This window comes from Carassius carassius, chromosome 48 (genome assembly GCF_963082965.1).
Source record: "Carassius carassius chromosome 48, fCarCar2.1, whole genome shotgun sequence".
NCBI lineage: Eukaryota > Metazoa > Chordata > Actinopteri > Cypriniformes > Cyprinidae > Carassius > Carassius carassius.
The window spans coordinates 18,837,743-18,859,330 of record NC_081802.1 but is presented as its reverse complement, the minus strand read 5'-3'; the positions used below and the strand labels follow the sequence as shown (position 1 = coordinate 18,859,330).

The 21,588-nt window shown below is 37.7% G+C and overlaps 1 protein-coding gene across 2 annotated transcripts; it reads right to left on the bottom strand.

Annotated features, from left to right (window-relative positions):
* Nucleotides 1-683: 683 nt before the first annotated feature.
* On the bottom strand, nucleotides 684-19,877 carry LOC132131090 (TSC22 domain family protein 2-like). Of its 2 annotated transcripts, XM_059543021.1 has the most exons (5): nucleotides 17,904-19,877; nucleotides 8,876-8,938; nucleotides 3,004-3,055; nucleotides 1,019-2,267; nucleotides 684-962 (listed from the first exon to the last, which is right to left on the bottom strand). In XM_059543021.1, the coding sequence occupies exons 1-4, from the start codon at nucleotides 19,358-19,360 to the stop codon at nucleotides 2,019-2,021; spliced, it is 1,821 nt and encodes a 606-aa protein (XP_059399004.1). In that variant the 5' UTR covers nucleotides 19,361-19,877; the 3' UTR covers nucleotides 684-962; nucleotides 1,019-2,018. The 2 variants fall into 2 exon arrangements, with proteins under 2 accessions (XP_059399004.1, XP_059399005.1); XM_059543022.1 differs by lacking the exon at nucleotides 8,876-8,938 and having other exon boundaries at nucleotides 17,904-19,875.
* Nucleotides 19,878-21,588: the final 1,711 nt, after the last annotated feature.

Sequence of the window (21,588 nt, the reverse complement as noted above, 5' to 3'; positions counted from 1 at the left end):
CACACACACACACACACATACACGCTCATTGTACACGCACACACCCATACACAAACACTCGTTTGAAGTGTTTTTTTTTTTGTGTGTGTTTTTTTTTCCCCCTTCATTTCTTTATTTTGGCTGAAAATTGAACACAAACTGAGTTTGAAAAAAAGAACTGTTTGCCTTAAATATTTTGTTATTTGTCATGTGAGGTAAAGAAAAAAAAACTCTGTGAAAATTTAACTTTGTGTAGTTTATTTTATTTTATTTCTTTGCAAAAATGTTTTCTTAAAATATACATATTTTTGACCAAACCCTTCAATTTCTGACTGTGTGTCATTTAAGCCCTATTCTACATTATTGTGGGTATTTGAAGGAATTTATTTTCGTTTTTTGTGTAACGGTGGTTTGAGTTATCTTCGGGGAAATTGAACTTCATTACATATATATATATTTTTTTTTTACTTGACAAGTTTTACTTGTCTGGCGCCCGAACAATTTAAATTTTATTAAGTCAAATTTGATTTGGGGCAGCCACCGTTACAGAAGTTACACCGTTACACCGTTGAGAAGACTCAAATTTTAAAGTTGAGTTTGTTGTGTGAGTTTTGCACAATAATATAGAGACACAGTTAAAATGCTTCAATTCTCAATCGTAATTTATTTCTGACAGAAAACTAGAAAACAAAAGACAGAAAACAAAAAATCTTTCTCCAAACGGCACATTAAAAGGGTATTTTCAGAAAGGCTCAGTGATCAAGTACAATGCATTCTGCTTGTATACTACATTTCCTTCAACGACAACCAAAAAAAGATAAACAAGCAGACCTAAAAAGTTCAGACTGATGTACAGTGATTGTACAAGATTTCTGTTTGGCTCAAACTGGGCAGAAAATCAACCAGATCACTGCATCTCTGGTACAAGAGGCACGAAAGACATTAAAACAGAGGACATGCCCTACACATGACATCTGTGAACACTTCTCTGATTTCATTACCATGACTATTCTTTGATACTAATCAGTGTAAACTACACCTGCAAATATAAATCGCCATTTATTTCGAACATTTTCTGTAATGTGGTTAACATTTATCTGTAAATCACATTTTTTAACACCACGCAAATGAAAACAATTGGCTCTTTTACGTTACTCCAAAAATCACCCTTCACCATCCATAATCAAACATCGTTCACAGACTGCTTAAATTATGACAAACAAAACACATGAGGTAAGAAAACAGTCTGATAGATCACGCTGGACACATGCCAATCAGAAACAAAAGGTGACGAAGTATTAAAAAAAAAAAAAAAAGCGCGCACGTGCATACAAACAAGAAAATACACGATATACAAAACACTTTTCTTCTTTGGTTACAACTAATTTACACCTCCGTCCCCAGTTTAAAATACAAAACGTATCAGAATTGAAGTACTCAGGGAAAGTATAGTTAATTAAATCCCAAAGAGCAATCCTTGATTAATGCTGCTCACCTGTACACACTTTACATTAACCCCAGACCACACAGGACTCTATCAGACATCTCACTGAATCACTTATAGTGTTGGATCTGTGCCACGGGGACATGATTGCCTTGTTAAACAAGAATCTAACATCTCAGAAACCAAAAGAATGGTTCTTTATATCTCTCTCTCTCTATATATATATATATATAATAGATCTCTGTTACATTGTTCATTTACATTATGAAAATAGCAGCCCTCTAATAAATATATGCAGACAGTGAAACTAAAGAGCCGAAGGGACTCCTGCTGGAGCGCTCCACATGTTTGGCTTGGCCTGAGACGAGCGTCTTGCTAATCTTCACTCCTCTACTGAACTCATTCGGCCAGCCAGCAGCCCGTGCCCTCAGAGAGCGACCGCAGCCATCACAGAGCCAGTTCTGCTCTCTCCAGAGATGATGATCGTCTAATACTGGGGAAGACCAGAAGCATGGCTCTCCACAAGTGGAAAACACCACTGGAAACCAAAATCTCCGCTGCAGATGGTCATGTTTTGGCTTGTTGATGCATGTGTTCATGCTGTGGACACGTTGGGATGCGGGGGCAAGGTCATGAGTGTACCTCCTCCCTGCAGGACGGTGCTGAGGGCCGTCTGTGGGGGTGAAGTGCTGAGCTGGGTCAGCTGCTCCGTGTTGGCCAGAGACTTTAATACTGCGTTCTCTCTCTCCAGGAGAGAGTTCCTCTCATACAGCTCCTTGATCTGCTCCTTCAGGACCTCCACTTCCTCACGCACGGCGTACATCAAATGGCTCTTCACAAGATCCTGAGGAGGGGAGCACAGCGCTTGTCAGTCAAACGTTTCGGAGGCTTTACGTCATGCAAGCTTCTGTGGCTAGTATTATGGCGAGAAACATTAATAGTGAATCATATCAGACGCATTTTTGCTTAAGCACCAGCTGATATAACGTTTCAGGGATAAAGCATCTAGATGAAAACAATACGTTGGCAGATCTTCTCCTAATAATAAACACTAGAATTCACAAATCAATCTGTTCCCAAATGATTTAAAAAAGGTTATCTCCCAACACTGGGACTGATTACATCCAGTTTGTTAATGAAAAATGACATTTATTCTGGTTTTGATATGAATTTAAAAAATGTTTGATCTGAACTGTTAATGACTTATTATAAGTGACGTGTGGTTTAACAATGAAGAAAAAAGGTTGGACACGTCTTAATTATTATTATTAGGTTTTCCAAAAGTATTATTTACTAATATCATGAATTATTAAATAATAAATAGCATTATATTTTGGTGGATTCAAGCCATATTCAATTTTACAACCGAATAATATTCTTCCCTTGTTATCAAATAGCTACTTAACAAGGATTTCTTTTCAACGATGTTTTATTTAGACAATTGTATAGTAGTAGTAGTTATTTATTTTTAAGGTCATGTCAGCATCTATAACAGCATCAACAATAAATTAACATGATAAAATAAAAAAAATAAAACTGATAAACTTTTTTCTTGTTTGTTTTGTTTTTTAAACACTCACCATGGCTTGCTCTATTTTGTTATCGATGGCCACAGCACTGGCGCCAGAGGCACTGCAGAAAGACAACAGAGAGAGAGAGTTTACACTGAGATCTCTTCTGAGGAAGACAGTTACATAATCTCTTCTGAATCACACTGCATCCTTCTGCAGTTATTCACAATGGGGACTTTAGATGACATTTCCTTGTTGGGCTTATCAGCACATATCATGTAAAATCACACACGTGTTGACAGCTCTGAGATAAGACAGAAATGACATCATTTTCCATTACGCATTAGGAAAAATATTCAGAACCTGTGCATGCATATTTAAGTTATGAAGATGTATGATACTATTGCAAAATAAATAAATAAAAACTACCAACAGACAGAGCTAAATATCAAGCGCAATTCGCCATAATTAACAGAAACCGAGGACCTTCACGCATTCTTTGATACTGTTAGTTCGTGCTACCCCTCAGTGACCGTCGGGTCTCATTTGTGTCATGAGCGCTGATATTTTAGGGAAAGAGTAATGTTTTTCGAGTTTTTCAAAACAACCGAGACTTTAACGGAAACTAACCATAAATCAAGTTCACTTTCGTTTAATAAACACCTTGCATGCATAAGTGTTTTAGTATAGACGCGTGACCTGTAAAGTAGCCTACAATAACGTTATTAATGTATTGATAGTCCTTCGCGCGGCGTACGTGACGCGCGTGTCTTCGTCACAGGCTGTTCACAACACATCCAGTCACAAATCTGATATAATAATATCACATAGACACAGTTCTCTCTGATTACTAAAAAGCGCCTGTTTACCTGCACCTCGCTCGGTAGGACAGTAATCTCCCGGAGTATGTCGGAGAGGACCCCGGGGAGCACGGCAGGCAGTAACTCATCTTGCAGCGCATGCTGGTGATCGGTGCGTCTTTAATACAGTACAGCGGCGCTCCTCGGTATTTAAGGAATCTGTGTCCTCGCGGGGGGCGTGACCAAGAGTGACGTCGGCCGGGAGGCGGAGCCACACAGCAGCGAGCTCGTGCACGCGCTTGTAATTTTAGAGCGGTCGATATACACACATCTGACTCTTGCCTCCTCGTTTTGAAACCAGGCGAGCTTTCAGTACATTCACAGAGAACATTTTACAGCGGGAAGTAGTCATGAAGGTTTAGAAAACACATTATTTGACTAGTTGGAGTGATTTCTGAAGAATAATGTGACACACACACACACACACACACACAAAACGGGTTACGATGCTGGAAATCCTGCTTTGCCATAACAGACATATAATTTTAATTTAAAATATATTCAGATATTTAGAAATGCGTCATTTTAAATTGTAATTATATTTCTGAACAAAGAAATGAATGAGAAAAAAAGTTTTAAATCTTAATTTTTCCAAACTTTTGAGTAGTGTATTTATATTAAACACATATGTTCATGAAGTAAAGGCAGATCTGTTTTGACTAATTATATAAATGGTTAACATGAACCAGGTCGGTGACCGCAAAGAGTCACCAGCCTCCAATTGAATTTTGGGTATCAGTGGTCACAAAAACAAGCTGAAGGCTTTTCTTTTCTGGGATACATCACAGGGACCGGGACCCGGACCGCAGGCATGTCACACAAACGTGTACATGCAAACACACACATGTCGCCGCAGAACACAGGTGTCTCCCAAACCACATCAAGTCTTTCGATTTCACAATCAGCCCAACTAACGCACTGCTCCAGGCACTAAACAACAAAAAGAGCGGTCAAACAGAACGGACGTATCCCAGACTACAAGAATCTTCCATTTAATGGATGGTGATCAGGTGTAAAGCCTAACTTCATGAATGTGTTCGCATTAAAAGCAGTTCCCTCTTACACTGATTCAGATGTTGTCAGTATGAAGAGCCTCTTAAATTAGACCAAAAAAGTGTGAAAGCTGCGATTAATGGTCTCTAGTTTCCACTGCATCTGCTCTAAACTGGTGTTTATTGGCAAGTATAAAGGCTGCAAGCATCAGAATAGTGCATGTTAGTCTATATATATATATATATATATATATATAAAACTTGCTGAATTCAGAACTGTTTACCAAATGGGACCTTTAGGAAAGACTGGCTAGATTGTCCACAATTCTGGAGGCACCATTTCCACAGGATCCAGAGTTAAATCTACTAGGAAACAATATCTTGATCTAAATTCAGTGCAATTTACTGATATGCCAAGCTAACTCTTGGCAAGAAAGGCAGCTCCTTAACTTGGAACTGAGATTCTGATCTCTCAATAATAAAGCGGATATCAAGATTAACAAAAGCATGTCCTGCAAAAAAAAAAAAAGTGTGGTAAAAAAGAATGTATTAAAAAAATGTTAAAATATGGAAAAAGTTTGACGATTGAAAGTCATGAAGTTAAACAAACGGCCTGTAATGTGTTTTTCTTTTTCTTTTTTTAAAAGAGCTAGTTTGCACACTGTTGTTAAATCAAAATGCTGAATTCATCAGAGTTGGACCAGCTGTAAGTGGTGAAGTCATCTTGCAACATTTGTTGACAACAGTTGGCATCACAATATCTTATTACTCCAATCTCGGCAATTTATACGCATGACATCAAACCTATTTACATGACATTGTGACTAACATAAAACTGTCTATTCCAACTCAAACGTCCTCCTTGCAGTAAAATCACCCACACATGGGAAGCTCAGTTCTCAAGAAAATAACCTGTATTAGTAATTAAAGATGCTGAGAGGAACACGCACAGAAAATTCTTTCGAACTCACAAGGTATCCAGGCTATAGCTGGAGAAATGATACCATTTTTTTTTCCTTCTTTTGATTAGGTTGTTGTTTTAACAACATTTCTCATGGTGACCAACACGTTGTAACACAGCACATTTGGATTTTGAAAAGGATTTGACTCATAATAATGATTTGTATGTACTTCTCTCATGACGAACTAGAGCGGATGTCAAGATTTTCAGTGAATAACGACGACTTCTGTCTCTTCTTCTATCTAATAAATAGAAGAGAGGCTTTGGAATATGCTGCAAAGCGTATGTGCAATGGTCAAGCACCTCGGTTTAGTGCATGATTACGTAAGAAAAAACAGAGGAATGCAAAAAGTCCCAAGTGAACGAGTCTGATATGGCATAACTGTCGTTAAGAGGGTATCTTCGATGTAAAGTTCACGTAGTTCCTTCAGCTCCTAATCAGAGTCATGAGTGTTTCATCCTGAACACCCATTGATTGTAAACAAGTTCAGAGTCTTGAGAGATCTCGTTAATTAATTGGTTGAGCTTAGCAGAGTTCATGCTGTAGCTTAGTGGAACGGCCTCTTTAAATCTGCAAGCATTCACTGTTTTACAGAGAAAATGAGGACGGAAACACTGATGAGTCTCAGACTACACTATATGAAAACACTTTAATGAATCAATCTAATGTTAGAATTTAGCTTGTCATACTGGCCAACTACTCGTACACTTAACCAGTCAACACCGCAAATGGCAAACACCCAGTGTGGAAATTATACTTAATTACAAGAACATGGCCCTTAGAGGGCTCTTTAGTCATTTTAGTCATCATAGTTATATATATATATATATATATATACACACACACACTGTTCAGACTTTCTGTTATTTCCCATGTCTGGCTATTTGTAGATGTAAACACATAACTGAGCTTCACATGTTGGATAAGCAGCTTCTTGGTCTACTTTGACAAACTAATAGAAGCTGGTTTGGAATCTTCACTCTGATTTTTTCTTCATTCTAATCCAAAACACAGGAATCCATTTCACAACTCTGACTTCCAAGTGCTTAACCTTGTGCTTGATTTAGCCAGTCAATGCAGTTTTCTAGGGGGAAAAAGTATACCAAATTCAATTAACCGTGAAAGCCAACTGATTTATTAATCTGATTTTGTGACATCTTTACAAAAACATGCAGGTTTGGTCAACAATAAAAATTCAGTCATTATTTACTCACGTCTTGTTCCCGACCAGTATGGCTTTCTTTCTAGCCTGGCTCATTGTAAATACATCCCTCTACTATTCCACATTTACACATATTTGGATCATCTTACTTTATTATTATCAGTATCATTAATCTAACAACTAATTCTACCAAAATACCAATGCATTTGTACTTAATAGAGACAAAAAGCCATGCAAATATTCTCAAACAAAAGTATTTCCATGGAATTCTGCCTGTAACTAAAAGCCCTAGAGCCTTTGGATGGAAATAAAAGAGTGGGACAAATAGTCAAATAAGAAGCACAAGTTTCCTTATCTGCCCCAGAGAGCTTTCAGACTATGAACAAGCATTGAACGCGCAACTGCCCTAATGATCTATAACACTCATTCTTATGCTTAAAGTGCAGAAACCACCAGCCAAGCCGTTTAATTGTTTTATGGTTCTGAAAAAAAGGCTAAAATGTTCATTTAAAAGTTACTACAGTTCGTCATAACAATTAGACCAAATTATGCAAATCTGCAGGCATTCCATTGTGAGTCACAGCATTAGAAATCAGTCATTTATATTAGGTTTGACAGCTGTCAACACTGTGCTTCAGTGCTTACAGGAGCAAACATGTAGCAAATATTACAAATCTGCTCTTGACATGAATACCATCCTTCTCAAAAGAGTTATGAGTCACACAGTCATGTTAAATTCTTCTGGCTCACTGTCAGTGCAACCCTCCCTTTGTTCAAGAACTACCGAATTTTCAGTCATAATCAAATGCCAATTTGTGCCTCTGAGGTTTAAGTAAACTAGTACTCAATGTGCTCATGCAAAACCACACGAAAAACACCTCTAATGGACATTTTGATCAAGAAGAAATGGCTCTACAAACTACACATTTGAATCAGATAGTTTCTATATATGTTAACTTGATCTTTAGAGTTTTTCCGAACACCGCAAACTTGCACAGAATCATGCAGCTCATTCTTAGTAGATGTGTGACAAATGAAATGTATTCTAAAATCGTCTAAAAATATCGAACATATTCAAAATCTGAGGTTATACATAATATATGGGTAATTTGCCATAGGTCGTATTATATTAAGAAGTTTACAGTCCTGCAAGAAAGTGGCTCTGTAGGACCATGAATGATGAACTCTGGATTAGTGTTGTCACAATACTGGAATTTATCATTTCAATACGATATCTCAAAAAATGTTGATATTTGATACCACCGAGAAAAATTGCTACAACATTAAAGGCATAAAATATGTATAACACCCCTAGAACATGACAATGACTGAGTAAAGCCCTATGATTTCCAGGATGCGAAAATCACGGACGGAATTGCGGAATCCAGTCATAAAAATGGAATGTATAATGCGGAATGTCACGGAATTCGCCAAATTTTGAATGAATTAATCAAAGGTAAGTCAGTACACTTAACTCTAATCGCAATATGGACTAGTATTCAAATTTCTTCAAAGATTAATATTACTTTTAACTGTAACTCCAGTCTGTTAGACCTCTAACTGACCCAGGTCTATTTTAAACGCTTCAAACACATCCTCTCAGTCAGTATTTGCTCTAGTGTATGAGTGACCTTAAAAAATGCCCAAGCCAAAAGAGTCAACAATGGACCCTTTTCACATTACCAGGGTTCTAAGAAAGTGGTCAAAGTTGAGTAAACTCCTACAGCGGCAAATAGGAGACTATTTTTGTGAAAGAAGAAAAAAGAAGTACAACCATGATTCCATGATTTTAATAAAGATTTACAATGCTAATAAATGCATAAATGTGTAAATGCATCATCAGCATGTGAAAAGAGTCCATTTGTAAAAGTGCTACTTATGGATGTTAGATGCCATGATCACTCCATGCACACTCACGGCTGCCAAGAGTGCACTATAACACACACACACACACAGTGATCATACCCATCACTGATGACCTTTGACCTGCCGTTTGGGAAGGCCTGATAGAAAGCCATGGAGGGGTTCCTTGCAGATAAAAGAAAGAGAAAGAGAGAGAGAGAAATATAAATAAGGTATTAAAATATAATGTCCAAGGCTTGGAAGGAAAGACCATAACAAATCTGATGTGATGCCTTAAGGGCTTTCGAGACAAAGTTGAATGGCCATTCATATGTACAGTGAAAAATCACCAGGTGTGAAATAGCTCTGGTGTCTGAGGCCTCACATACAGCCCTGGAGTATTCAGAGTTCAGAATGAATATATGCCAAACAGGAAAAGTCAGAACAACTGCTGAGTGTGAGACACAGATCTGCTACACAAATGATCACATTGATTTTAATCCAAGTTTACCTAAAAAAGAATAATGCAATTTCTTTGGTTGATCATGCAACCCAGTGAATGTTACAAAGTGACCATTATCCTGTGGCCAGCAATGACTTGACTCAAGTTTTTTTTTTTAAATTTTATGAGGCTTCATTGGATGGAACACCCATTTCCAAAAACCTCACAATTTAGACTTTTCAACTCGCTAGTTCTGACCTTTTTCTCAGACTTGCATGAGATTAAATTAGTCAGAATTGTTAGATAAAAAGTTGAAATTACCCTTTTTATTTTTTGTTTAGTGGAGGAAACATGCTTCCGTAGAATTGCCCTGACCTCGTTTCTTGTTATTATATAATAACAATAAAAATAATAAAACGTGATGAATTACAAATCTAGAGCATCAAAAAAAAAAAAAGGTTTTGAAGTTAAAAACATCTAATGATGGATTTGTTTCATACAAAAATGCAGCTTTTGTCTTCTCCAGATGTTAAAGGGATAGTTCACTTTGAAATTAAATGTTGGTATGTTTAAGCAGAACATCCATTGGTGAGACACTAATGAAGAAACAAACTCATCTACATCTTGGATGGCCTGAGGGTGAGGACATTTTCATTTTTGGGTGAACTATTTTTTAGTTATACACACTGATATACACACTGATTTAATTCAAAACATATGCTGAATTATAAATCTAAAGCATTAAAAAAACATTTATAATTTAAATTCATTATTAATCAAAATGTGTTAAATGGAGCTGAGTGTACTACACTATAATTGTTACATGGAAGTAATTTGGCAATTTGGAGCAATTTGCCCCCAAAAGGACCCCCCCCCCCCCAAAAAAAAGTTTACATTTGCAAAACTTTCAGTCACCAAACATTGATGAAATCTGCAAATCTTTCTACAGAATTCCTTGTGAAAACTTTCCATGATAGCATAACTCTTAAACAAATGGTTGCATGAATTCGGTCAAAAAGACAAAACGGAAAAATATATAATCAAGAAACATCCACCCTAAATGGATAAATGGTGCGTAAGACAAACACTTGGTGGAAATATTCTTTCACGTTTCCACTAAAAGATGACGACTGACAAATGGAATTGCCCTGAGGATGTGAAGCTGGCAGAGGATTACACAGAAACAGGTTTCTGTACACAGAGCTTTAGAGCTCTAATAACAATGAATCTATAGAAACAGAGCATTCAAAGAAGAGGGTAACACAAATACGCTTAATTATATTTCAGGATGTCTACTAAATTTTTCCTTTCTCTTTGGAGTGTTACAAGCTCTTGGTGCATAAAGAAGATCTGTAAAGTTGCAAAAGTCTCAAACCCAAAGAAATATTCTTTATTAAAGGGTTAGTTCACCCAAAAATCATAATTATGTCATTAATAACTCACCCTCATGTCGTTCCAAACCCGTGAGACCTCCGTTCATCTTCTGAACACAGTTTAAGATATTTTAGATTTAGTCCGAGAGCTCTCAGTCCCTCCATTGAAGCTGTGTGTACGGTCTACTGTCCATGTCCAGAAAGGTAAGAAAAACATCTTCAAAGTAGTTCATGTGACATCAGAGGGTCAGTTGGAATTTTTTGAAGAATCGAAAATACATTTTGGTCCAAAAATAGCAAAAACTATGACTTTATTCAGCATTGTCTTCTCTTCCGTGTCTGTTGTGAGATTTCAAAACAAAGCAGTTTGTCATATCCGGCTCGCGAACGAGTCATTCGATGTACAGAAACGGTTCTGAGAGCTGAGAGCTTTCGGACTAAATCTAAAATATCTTAAACAGTGTTCCGAAGATAAATGGAGGTCTTACGGGTTTGGAACGACACGAGGGTTATTAATTGCATAATTATGATTTTTGGGTGAACTATCCCTTTATAGTTAAGACTCATCCACGCCCTCCTAAAACGCTTCATTCTAACACCCCCACATGTCTACATCACGATGTGGGAATATTTGCGTAATGGTGCCCAAATGTTCACACAAAGAAAGAAAGCTTAACTTTAATTCTCGCTGTTGCCACTGGCGCCATGTCGTGGAGACGCTGTGCATTTTGTTGTGAAAGTGAAACTACTTTGTTTGGCCTTCCAAAAGAGGACACAACTAGAAATCAGTGGTTGCATTGTATTTCAACAATGTTCCAGAACATTCAACCCAAATATTCAGATGTGTGCTGCGCATTTTACGGATGACGAGAACCGTTTCCTGGAAGAGAAGACTACAATGCCGGTGTTCTGAAAAAAATGCTGACTCACAGCCTGTAAGTACGTTTAAATAATTTGCCAATGATGAGTCAAACGTGAGTTTTGAGCAGTGTAGAGAAGGCTTGTTATTTCTCTGATCACAAATGCAAGAGATGGTTTTATGTTTACGTGGCGCAATACGCAACTACACGCATAAAAAGACAGTGTAAGTCATTATAATCAGAAATTATGTCCCCACTGGATGCAACAAATGCCTCGAATAGTAATGGATTTCATTGGTTTTGTCTTGTTGTGCCGGGACACACATCACAACATCTTAAGTGGCATAACATTTCCATCACATGCTCAAGATATAAAGCCAATCACAATGCGCTGGAGAGCTGGCCAATCAGAGCACACCTCGCTTTTTAGACCGATGAGCTTTGTAAAAAATGGCACGTTTCAGAAAGGTGGGGCATTGAGGAGAAACAATAATGTACATTATGTGGAAAATAAATGTTTTTTTAACCTTAAACTGCATAAATACATTGCATTACACCAAATACACAAAAAAACATTCTTTTTAGCAGCATCATATGACCCCTTTAATATTGTTGTTTATACATTTGACTCATAACTTTTCTTAAAAATGTTTTGACAGAAATGTGATGTAATAATGTGACAAATAAATAAAAAATAAAATTCCTTTTACTCCGATCCAATTGTATATATATATATATATATATATATATATATAAATGTAGTTAAATTTTAGTTCAATTTATTTTGCAATACCAAAATCTGAAGAACGCCAGCTTGAAGGTTTTCCAGGGATTTCGTAATTTTGAGAGCCGTTGTGATCAATGAGTGATTACAAAGTACAACTTAAATTCACTTGAAATGGACAGAGATACAAATAGAGGAAGTGTTCGACTAATTTAAAATGTGTTTTATCAGTAACAACATTTCCTCATATCTGGAATTAATGCGTGTCATGTCATGACATGACAGTTTCTTTCAACATTCAAATCTTTTGATATTTCTATTAACTCATCCAAAAACCTAAACAAATCTCTCAATGCAAAGCAATTTCAAAAGTAATCTTTGAGGTTTTATTATGACTTCAACCTTCTGGAGATTTGGGTCCTAAGACTAGTCTGTTAAAAACAGATGTTAAAAGCACAATTTTTCAGCTTCATATAATGCAGTGAAGCCTTTATGAGTGAGTTACATGCTCAACTGTAAGGTCAAGTCTTCCAAAACATTAGGGCTGAACGATATTATCAGACTGATATCGGAATCGGCCGATAATAGCTTTAAATGTAAATATCGGCATCGGCATCATTGTCTGAATGATGATTAGATTCTCTCTTTTGGATCACTGCATTTAATCTATGAAAGCAGGTACAGAATGACGCTTTCGGTGTGTGATAGAGTAAACGTTTATGATAAATAAATAAATAAAATCACAAGACTCTTGTAAATTAAATAATATTGTATATATATATAGATTTATTCATTAATGTGTAATCCGTTTTATTTTATTTTTTTTTTTAAATCATAAACTCCAAAAGATTTAAGATTTAAAATAAAATGTTATGGTTAATATTGGATTTTTCTGGAATGCAGCGCTTGACATATAGTTTATTTATAGTTATTTTCAAAGCTTCAATGCACTTTCTAAAACCTTCATTATTGTTTATTCTAACAAATAAGTTATTGTTAAAAACAAACCAAAATTGTAAATATTTTCTTATGATTTCTGCACAGGAGAGACTTGGTGTTGTTTCCAAACAAAAGAAAATATATCGGTATCGGTCAAAATGAGCTGAAAAATATCGGTATATCGGATATCGGCAAAAATACAATATCGTACATCCCTACAAAACATGATGGCATAATACATACACATACCTAACTGTGAGAGCACCGGTGAGGGGACTGACTCACCTGAACCATTACTGTGAGGAATAAAACATCAGCAGCACACCTGCTCTTCAAACAAACAAACTTCAGCTACTGCTGTTTCTCTATCAGGTACAGAACAAAACATGTAGAAACATCAGACTAAACTTATTTTTTAAAATCTGTCAACAAATATAAAGACGGTATAATAGTCAAGTAGGTGTAGTTGCACAACCTTTGGAAGATAGCAACTACAACAACGGAGGATTATGATAACAAACTTTCTTTTAAAAGCTGTGCTTCATTGCATAAGTGAGAAATAACATAAATAACTGTTCAAACGTATTCAAAGTTAAGCTGGTCTGAACCCTGTAACGCATTCTCCACAAATCCTGAGGCGTTCACCATGGTTCACCAACTCATTTCAGCAAGTTAATAAACTGATTTATATCTTCATATCTGTTAAAAGGTCAATTCCTCTTTCTTAAGGCCTTCATAAGGGGAACAGAAAATGATGAGTGAAAGTCAAAATTGTCAAGGGTCATTTCCTGGGTATTTAATATGCTGGAGAACTGAGACATCTCACATTATCCTCAGTTAATGCAATAATCTTGGGTATAAACAGATTAACTACTCAAACGCTGATGAGTAGACCTCAGTCTCAAAGGTGAGAGAAAAGATGTCTTTTCCAAAAAGAATAGTTCACGCAAAAAAATTACATTTTAAATGTACTCATCCTCAGGCCATTCAAGATCGTTTTGTTTTTGCATGGAAACAGGTTTGTAGAAATGTTTCATTTCATCAGTTTCTCAGCAATGGATGCTCTACAGTGAATGGGTGCCATCAGAATAAGAGTCCGAACAGCTGAGGAAGACATTGTAAACATTGATTGATCGGTGCATATTTCTGACAAGATAACCCGAAGCAAGGTTTTGAAGTTAAAAAATGTCTTGATGGATTTGTTTCTTGCACACACAGCATTGTTCACTTCACAAGATGTTAACTGATGGACTGGAGTGGTGTGGATTACTTGTGGATTATTGCGATGGTTTTATCAGCTGTTTGGACTCTGGTGGCACCCATTCACTGCAGAGCATCCACTGTTGAGCAAGTGATAAAATGCTACATTTCTCCAAATCTGATGAAGAAATTAACTCATCGACATGTTAAATGGCCTGAAGGTGAGGATATTTTCAGCAAATGTTCATATTTGGCTGAACTATTCCTTCAAGCTTTGCAATAGTGGATTTTAGTAATACCGATGGCTAGATTAGACTGCACTGGCCGATACCAATTAATCAACCCATAGCTATTAAAATGGATACGGGATAAAAACAAAAATACTACTTTCCTATTATATATATATATATATATATATATAAATAAATAATGGATGCATCACGTTCAGTTTAAATGGCCTAAAACAGTTTAGTCTCCAAACGGACAAACGTTCACTTCAACAATGATCCAAAAAGTGGCACAGATGAGTTTGAAGTTCGGTCTTTAAAAGTAAAATGGAAACAGAAAGTCTGATCTGTATTATAGCTCTCAATATGAAGCATTGAATATATGAAGCGGTGTTTGGCTGAAAAATGCACAAAATAAAAAATCTTCCAGCCCAAGGTGAAGTCATTATGTGTAATAGCTTAGCAATTTTTGCTAAGGGAGGAGTCCCCCCGCATTACAGTTTGTCACATGTTCAGTAAAGGCATTGAGGGGATTCTCCACCCCAAATACTCATCCTGAAAATATAATTTACGGTATGTTGGCAAACAGAAAAGGATTCATAAATATACCTGCAAGCAGCAACTTTTGAGGCTGTGTAAATGCAGAAGCTAAGCAAGCATGGCAGAGAGCATCAGTACAGTAATATAAAATGCTTATTACTTTTCAACATTAGCTTAAGGCGTCCTTTACTCAGGAATATTATTAAAACTCATATGAAACAGACTAATACTAAAAACATTGCAATTATTGAACAATATGATTTCCCTCTGTGGCAAAATCATTCAGAGTCACAGATATATTTAAGTAAAAATTAAACAATGTAAACTACTGTACTTATTAAAATACAAAAAAAAAAGAATACATGATCATATTAAGGTGTTATTCTATTTTAAATGACTTTCACTTCCTTACAAAATCTTCTTGCTGACAAATGGGTAAATCCTAGTGGTTTGAAGCACATTAGCGAAGTATAAAGATTTAAAGATTACAGTTAAGAGGTATCTGAAAGCTGCACTTAAGTTTTTGGTATTTTCTCTACTTAAAGATCTACTGGTAAAATGCATTAACACTGAATGGAAATTTGACACTTTGGAAAATTAAGTTATTTGAAATATGCAAGTAGACACTTTATTTGCATTTAACAAGTTTTTTAGTCTTTAAAATGACTCATGTCAATTTAATTAGATGTAGACAGCAAAATATTTGTGACGTCAACGAACGAGTGCAATTTAACCTAAACCTGCAAAGGTCACAGGTCTGCCTCTGAGCAATCTTCAGAAGCCAAAAGAGACAAGAATGGAGTCGTCACGTATTCAGCACAGAATGTACAGGTTTTTCTTGCATTCCTACCAACTGCTGACAGTAGACAATATGCAAATGCAGCATAACATCATGCAGATGTTACACAGGTTTGAAGGCCTTATCAGTGTAAGTGCATAGAGCGCCCAGCAGTTTCTGCACATCACGAGATAAAAACACACACTAGCATTACCTAACCAGTCTAAATAAACAGCTCAGCTTCTGGTGAAAAGCATGTGAGGAGGAAATAGTGGCACCAAAACAATCTTTAGGAACTGGGTTGTACGTTGGGTAAATTTGATGTGGATTTTTTTTACAAAACAAAACAAGATCACTTGAGTCAGATGCTTGTGTCAAACTTTCCAAATGCTTTACCAATGAAATGATCATAACCACAAGTTTGAAGGACAGGGGAAATAACTACGTGCAAAGGTGTCTCCTCAGATCTACACATCTCTGAGCCACGTTTGCAGAGACTTTTAAACCAACTCGTCGAGGTAAATTTTATAAAAGTCAAGTTCACATACATTAAATATGAACTTGTACCACTAATGTTTGAGAACCACGAGTCATTTTCTTTTCTATTTTCTATAGACTTCTCTGTAAACTTTTGCCACCTTTGCTTTAAACCCCACTGGCTTACACTGTGTGGACAAAGGCAGTTTAAAACATCTTTCTTTGTGCTCTGCAGAAGAAAGAAAAGTCAAACAGGTTTAGAATGACATTTTTCAGATATTTCAAAAAATCTTGACCTGTATACATTTTTTTTTGTTTGTTTTTGTGGTACGCATTCGACTCACCATAAATATACTATAGTGTTTCTATAGCCCTATTCGCACAGGATTAGTATTATCTGGGGACCTTGTGTGGTTTTGAATGTGTTTTTTTTTTTATTAATATAGTTTCTTGCGCTGTGTCATTTACATTTCACCAGGTTAAAATATAATATCTCAAGCTTTATGCTTGATTTATTTGTAACACATTAACCTCAAAACCTTTTCAGCTTTCTCTTTATGTAAATTGTACGGTGTAGCTATATGATGACAGCACCCAAAACACTATCAAAGATGGATAAAAAGGCGTATGGAAAACAAAAACTTTGAAAAATGATATACGTCCTGCCAAATACTGGCCAAATCACAGACATGCCAGATTGCACTGGAGTCATATAATCACAGGACCTCGGTGTTCAGCGAAATATGGTAGGTCTTTTGTGGGGGGAATTTTTACTTTACAAATTACAGACATGGTCGATTCGCACAGGATTAAGATCACGGACAACCTCCCCAATTATTACAAATGACTGGAGGTCACCAGGTGATACTAATCCCATGTGAATAGGGCTTATGACTCTCCAATAGATGGGGGGGGGGACTGATTACAAGTGGACAGAAGAGAGTAAGAAGTCAAATTTGCCATCACTCCCTCATCTGTGGTATTAGAAACGCCCACACAACAGCATTAACTAGTCATATGTAAATCAATTAATGCCAAGGTATGACAGAAAGTATAGTGTTATAAATGTACATTAATTTCATTAAAAATGGAGATATATATATAATAAAATATGGTACATTTATGACCGGGGTGTTGAATCTTGCTCCTGGGAGGCCAAAGTCATACAGAGTTTCGCTCCAAACCAACTTTAACACACTTGCCTGGAAGTTTCTATTGATCCTGTAGACCTTAATTAGCTGGTTCAGGTGCGTTTAATTATGACTGGATATCAACTCAGAGGTCAGTGGCCTTCCAGAGACCGGTTTGGACGTCCCTTAATTATGTTTTCAACAATCGTGAAAATGAGTCACCACTGTCTTTGAAAAAGGATCATTTAGGGGGGAAAACAACTCATGTAATCAAAAATTTTAAAGTAAATTTGACTCTCACCCAACAAAATGCATTCCCTACAACTGGAATATTTTCAAGGTAACGTGCTTTCAAAAGCTAATATTTTAAAACACCTGCACAAGTTTAACTTAATGCATATTTGATCTTTTACTTGAACTGTTTTTAATCGAAGTGAGCAACACCAGGAATAGAGTTTTACCTGTCCTCGTCCCCATCAATGGGAATAGCTATTCCAAACAGACTGCGGACAGCAGGAGTGTGGAGCTGCAGGGGTTTGATGGCATCTGTTCCCATGAGCACATGGCTCTGGAGCAGCCCGTCGGGGTTCCTCTGGTTCTCCACGGCCTGGGTGACACCGGAGGGGAGCTGGCTAAAGTTAGCAGGGGTCATCAGCGCACCCAGTCCTACTACTGAACCACTGTGGACTCCCTGAGGCTGATGATGCTGCATCTGTTTTGGCATGCTCTGGGGGGCATTAGAGGCACTGGACATAACAACAGGCCCATTCTGCACATCAGGGACCCCAGCGAGGGCGCTGACAGACGCAGTTACCGCCGGCTGAATGAGCGTCACTGGTGCCTGCTGTACAACAGCTGCGGCCGACACACTCCCTAGAGCCGTGCTGATATCCGGCTGCTGTAAAAGCCCCTGAACATGCTCCGGCTGGCTGATGGGAAGCCCTCTGCCGTCCACGGGCTGGGAAACTAATCCAAGCACGTGAGCGCTCCCCTCTGCAGGAGTCATGACAGGAGACGGCCCCTGGTTCAGCTGGGTCGCGAGCGGAAGAGAAGTCCCTAAGGTGCTCTGGGCCGGATTCGATGGAATAACAGTCTGGACAGGTTTCTGTGCCTGTTTTCCCGGGAAAAATGGCTGTGGCTGAGTTGTCGAAGGCATGCTGGGAGATTTGAGATGTTGAGCGTGGGCATCTTCGTTAAGGTTCTGGGCCACGAGGCCTAATCCCTGCTGAGAAACGCAGAAGGTTTGCTGCTGAACCTCCACAGGTGGGTTCGATGGTGCAGATATGTAACCGCTGTCGGTGTGTGGTTCGGGTGCCGGTGTTGAAAGCCCAACAAGAGCAGCCACCGAACCTCCCGCAGCTCCCAATGCATCCACGCCGTGGTCTGTGGTGCCAACGTGCTTGACGTTATTCACAGTCCGAGCAGATGAGGAAGTGTCAGTATCCTTCTCATAAAACTCAGTGCAAGTCCACCTACCTCTTTTGACGGGCTCGCCCGTGCCATGATCTAGTTTGATGACCCTGAAACGGGAACTGCAACTACCTACTGTGGCAGAACTGCTAAGCGATGAAGTCTGTGATGCAGCTGAACCTGAAGATTTGGAAGAGACGGTCCCGCCTGGGTTTATATGAACAGCACCTGTGCTACGAGAACCAGGGACGGTCCACATGGGACCATCTTGGCCAGCTGTTTCAGCTTCTTTATGAAGCGATTCATCAGATAAACTGACAGCACACGTCTCCGGCTGGAAATCTCCAGGTTTGGACATGTCGTATATCTCGGATGAGGACATGTCCTCAGTCCTGGGCTCGTCAGGGTCCTCTAAACTGTCCGTGTGGCTGTTGGCCGCCACCTGCGCCGCCTGCGTGACGCTCGTGATCTGAAAACAGCTCTTCTTTTTCGACGTCACTGCAGACATTTTGACAGCTTTAAGCGCGTTGCTCTGATCTCAACACGTCGGACTGAAGCGCGCAGCTCCAATGTAAGCAATGTGTATGAAAAAGTCATGTAATTTGCGTCACTCTAACTCAAGACTCCCTCATCGCGGCATTTTCACTCCTTTAAACTGAAGCTCCAAACACAATGACAGGTTTATTCCAGCGGTGTTTAATCCTTCCGAGCCCGTCTCTCTGTTCTCCGTGGCCTAAACGAAGGCCATGTCCCGGTGTGAGAGTCTCCGTCAGGCCGCTCTCTCCAGTCTGTGGATTTAACGTGACTCTGAGGCGCCTTCGGTGCTCAACACTCTCCCTTCTTCAGAAGCACACATCCTCCGTCAAACACACCGAACAGACATCTCGACACGTATTAACGCATGTTTACTTTCCGTTTCTGTCGGGAGCAGAGTGGCGGTTTGTTTGTCAGTTTGTCAGCTGTCAGCGCAGATCTCGAGCTAACGGCTCCGCTTCCTCGCCTCTACACAAGATGGCTACGTAGCGCACGCGCTGAGCTATGGGTGGATTGCGCACAAGCGTACGTAACTCAGTCGGGAATACCGACCGACCACTACGCATTCTTTTTTAAATAAGTTCCAGGAGAAAGAAATTCAGACGATATAATAAAATGTGATTAAACGTTTGTATTTATATTTTTCTTATTGGATAAAGGTATTAATGATTTTAAGGATGAATTTATAAAAACATTTGATAAAAACAGAAGTGTAATTTTCACACCAGTGATATTGTGCGCTGCAAATATACATTATATTATATAAACAATGTATACAATACTATATATTTTAATATTGTTATATTATGTAACAATACAAATAATAACTAGGTCAATTTCTGTCCTTTTGTGTGTGCGTGTGTGCGTGTGTGTGTGTGTGTGTTACCCTATCTAAATTTGGGAAACCAGACTGGACACAACCAAACAGGTTTGTTTGTAAGTTATGATGAAAAGAAAAATGATTTGTTAATATTTAACAGGCCTGTTACGCCAACTTTAACAGTAATTTTAACAGAATACCAGATGGACATTATCTCCACTAATTTTATCACATCATTTACACACACACATATGCATGTATATATTTGTGTGTGTCTAGTACTGTGAAAAAGTCTTAGGCCACTAGTATTTTCATCATCAAAAAAAAAAAAAAAAATAGGTTTTAAGTCAGTTATTTCTATATTTTGCTGTAGTGTGTCAGTAGGATATATCAGTTTACATTTCCAAACATTATTTTTGCCATTAAATTTAATAATCCAGTGAGATTTTTGTGTGCACAAGGAGTCTGACAACAGCCAGTGCTCCACACAGAGATCTGATCTCATCATCATCAGTCTGTCTGGAATAACATGAAGAACCAGAACAAACTGAGACAGACTCAATCCAGAAGAACTGTGCCAACGTCTCCAAGACACCTCAAGAAACCTGCAGATCTACATGAAAAACAAAAGTGCACCGATGACAAAAGCTGCTTAACGCAAAGGGTGCTTTCACCAAATATTGATGTGATTCAGTTAAGTTAACTGATCAATAACATCTATTCATGACATTAGTTTTGAAAGCATCCTCACTTTACAGCATTTTCTCTCAGGTCTCTAAAACTTTTAACAGCACTATCTTCACAGGTAAAGGTTTCTAAAATCTCCTACTGACACACTATAGAAAGAAATATAGCTGACTTAAAACTATTTTGTGTTGGCATAAGACTTTTGCAGAGTACTGTATATAAATAAATAGCGTATAGGCTATATTAATATATATATATATATATATATATATATATATATATATATATATATATATATATATATATATATTGCCAATGTTTTATTGATGTTGTACTATCTAAAGTTTCTTTAATGCATAACAATTGATTTATTTGTTCATTTTTGCCTAGTCATGCTTCCAGTGTTTCTAGCAAAATCATGTTACAAAACACAGTTTCTTCTTTGTTGAGCATTTCGTAAAAGGTTCACGCAGGGGGCGAGGAGGAATGCAGCTAGTGTACACAGAAACATCCTTCATGGAGTTTGTTTATTAGTTCAGGTCATTATTTTAGGCATGAGTCTATTCCAATAAGTAGGGGAGGCTGTGTTTGTTTTGGTTTTGAATATTAGAAGACACAGAGGCAGCTTTCTGAAAACTGGTGGATTTAGTCATAGCAAAATCCTGAAAGGTGATAATAAAGCTGTAGATAAAAGT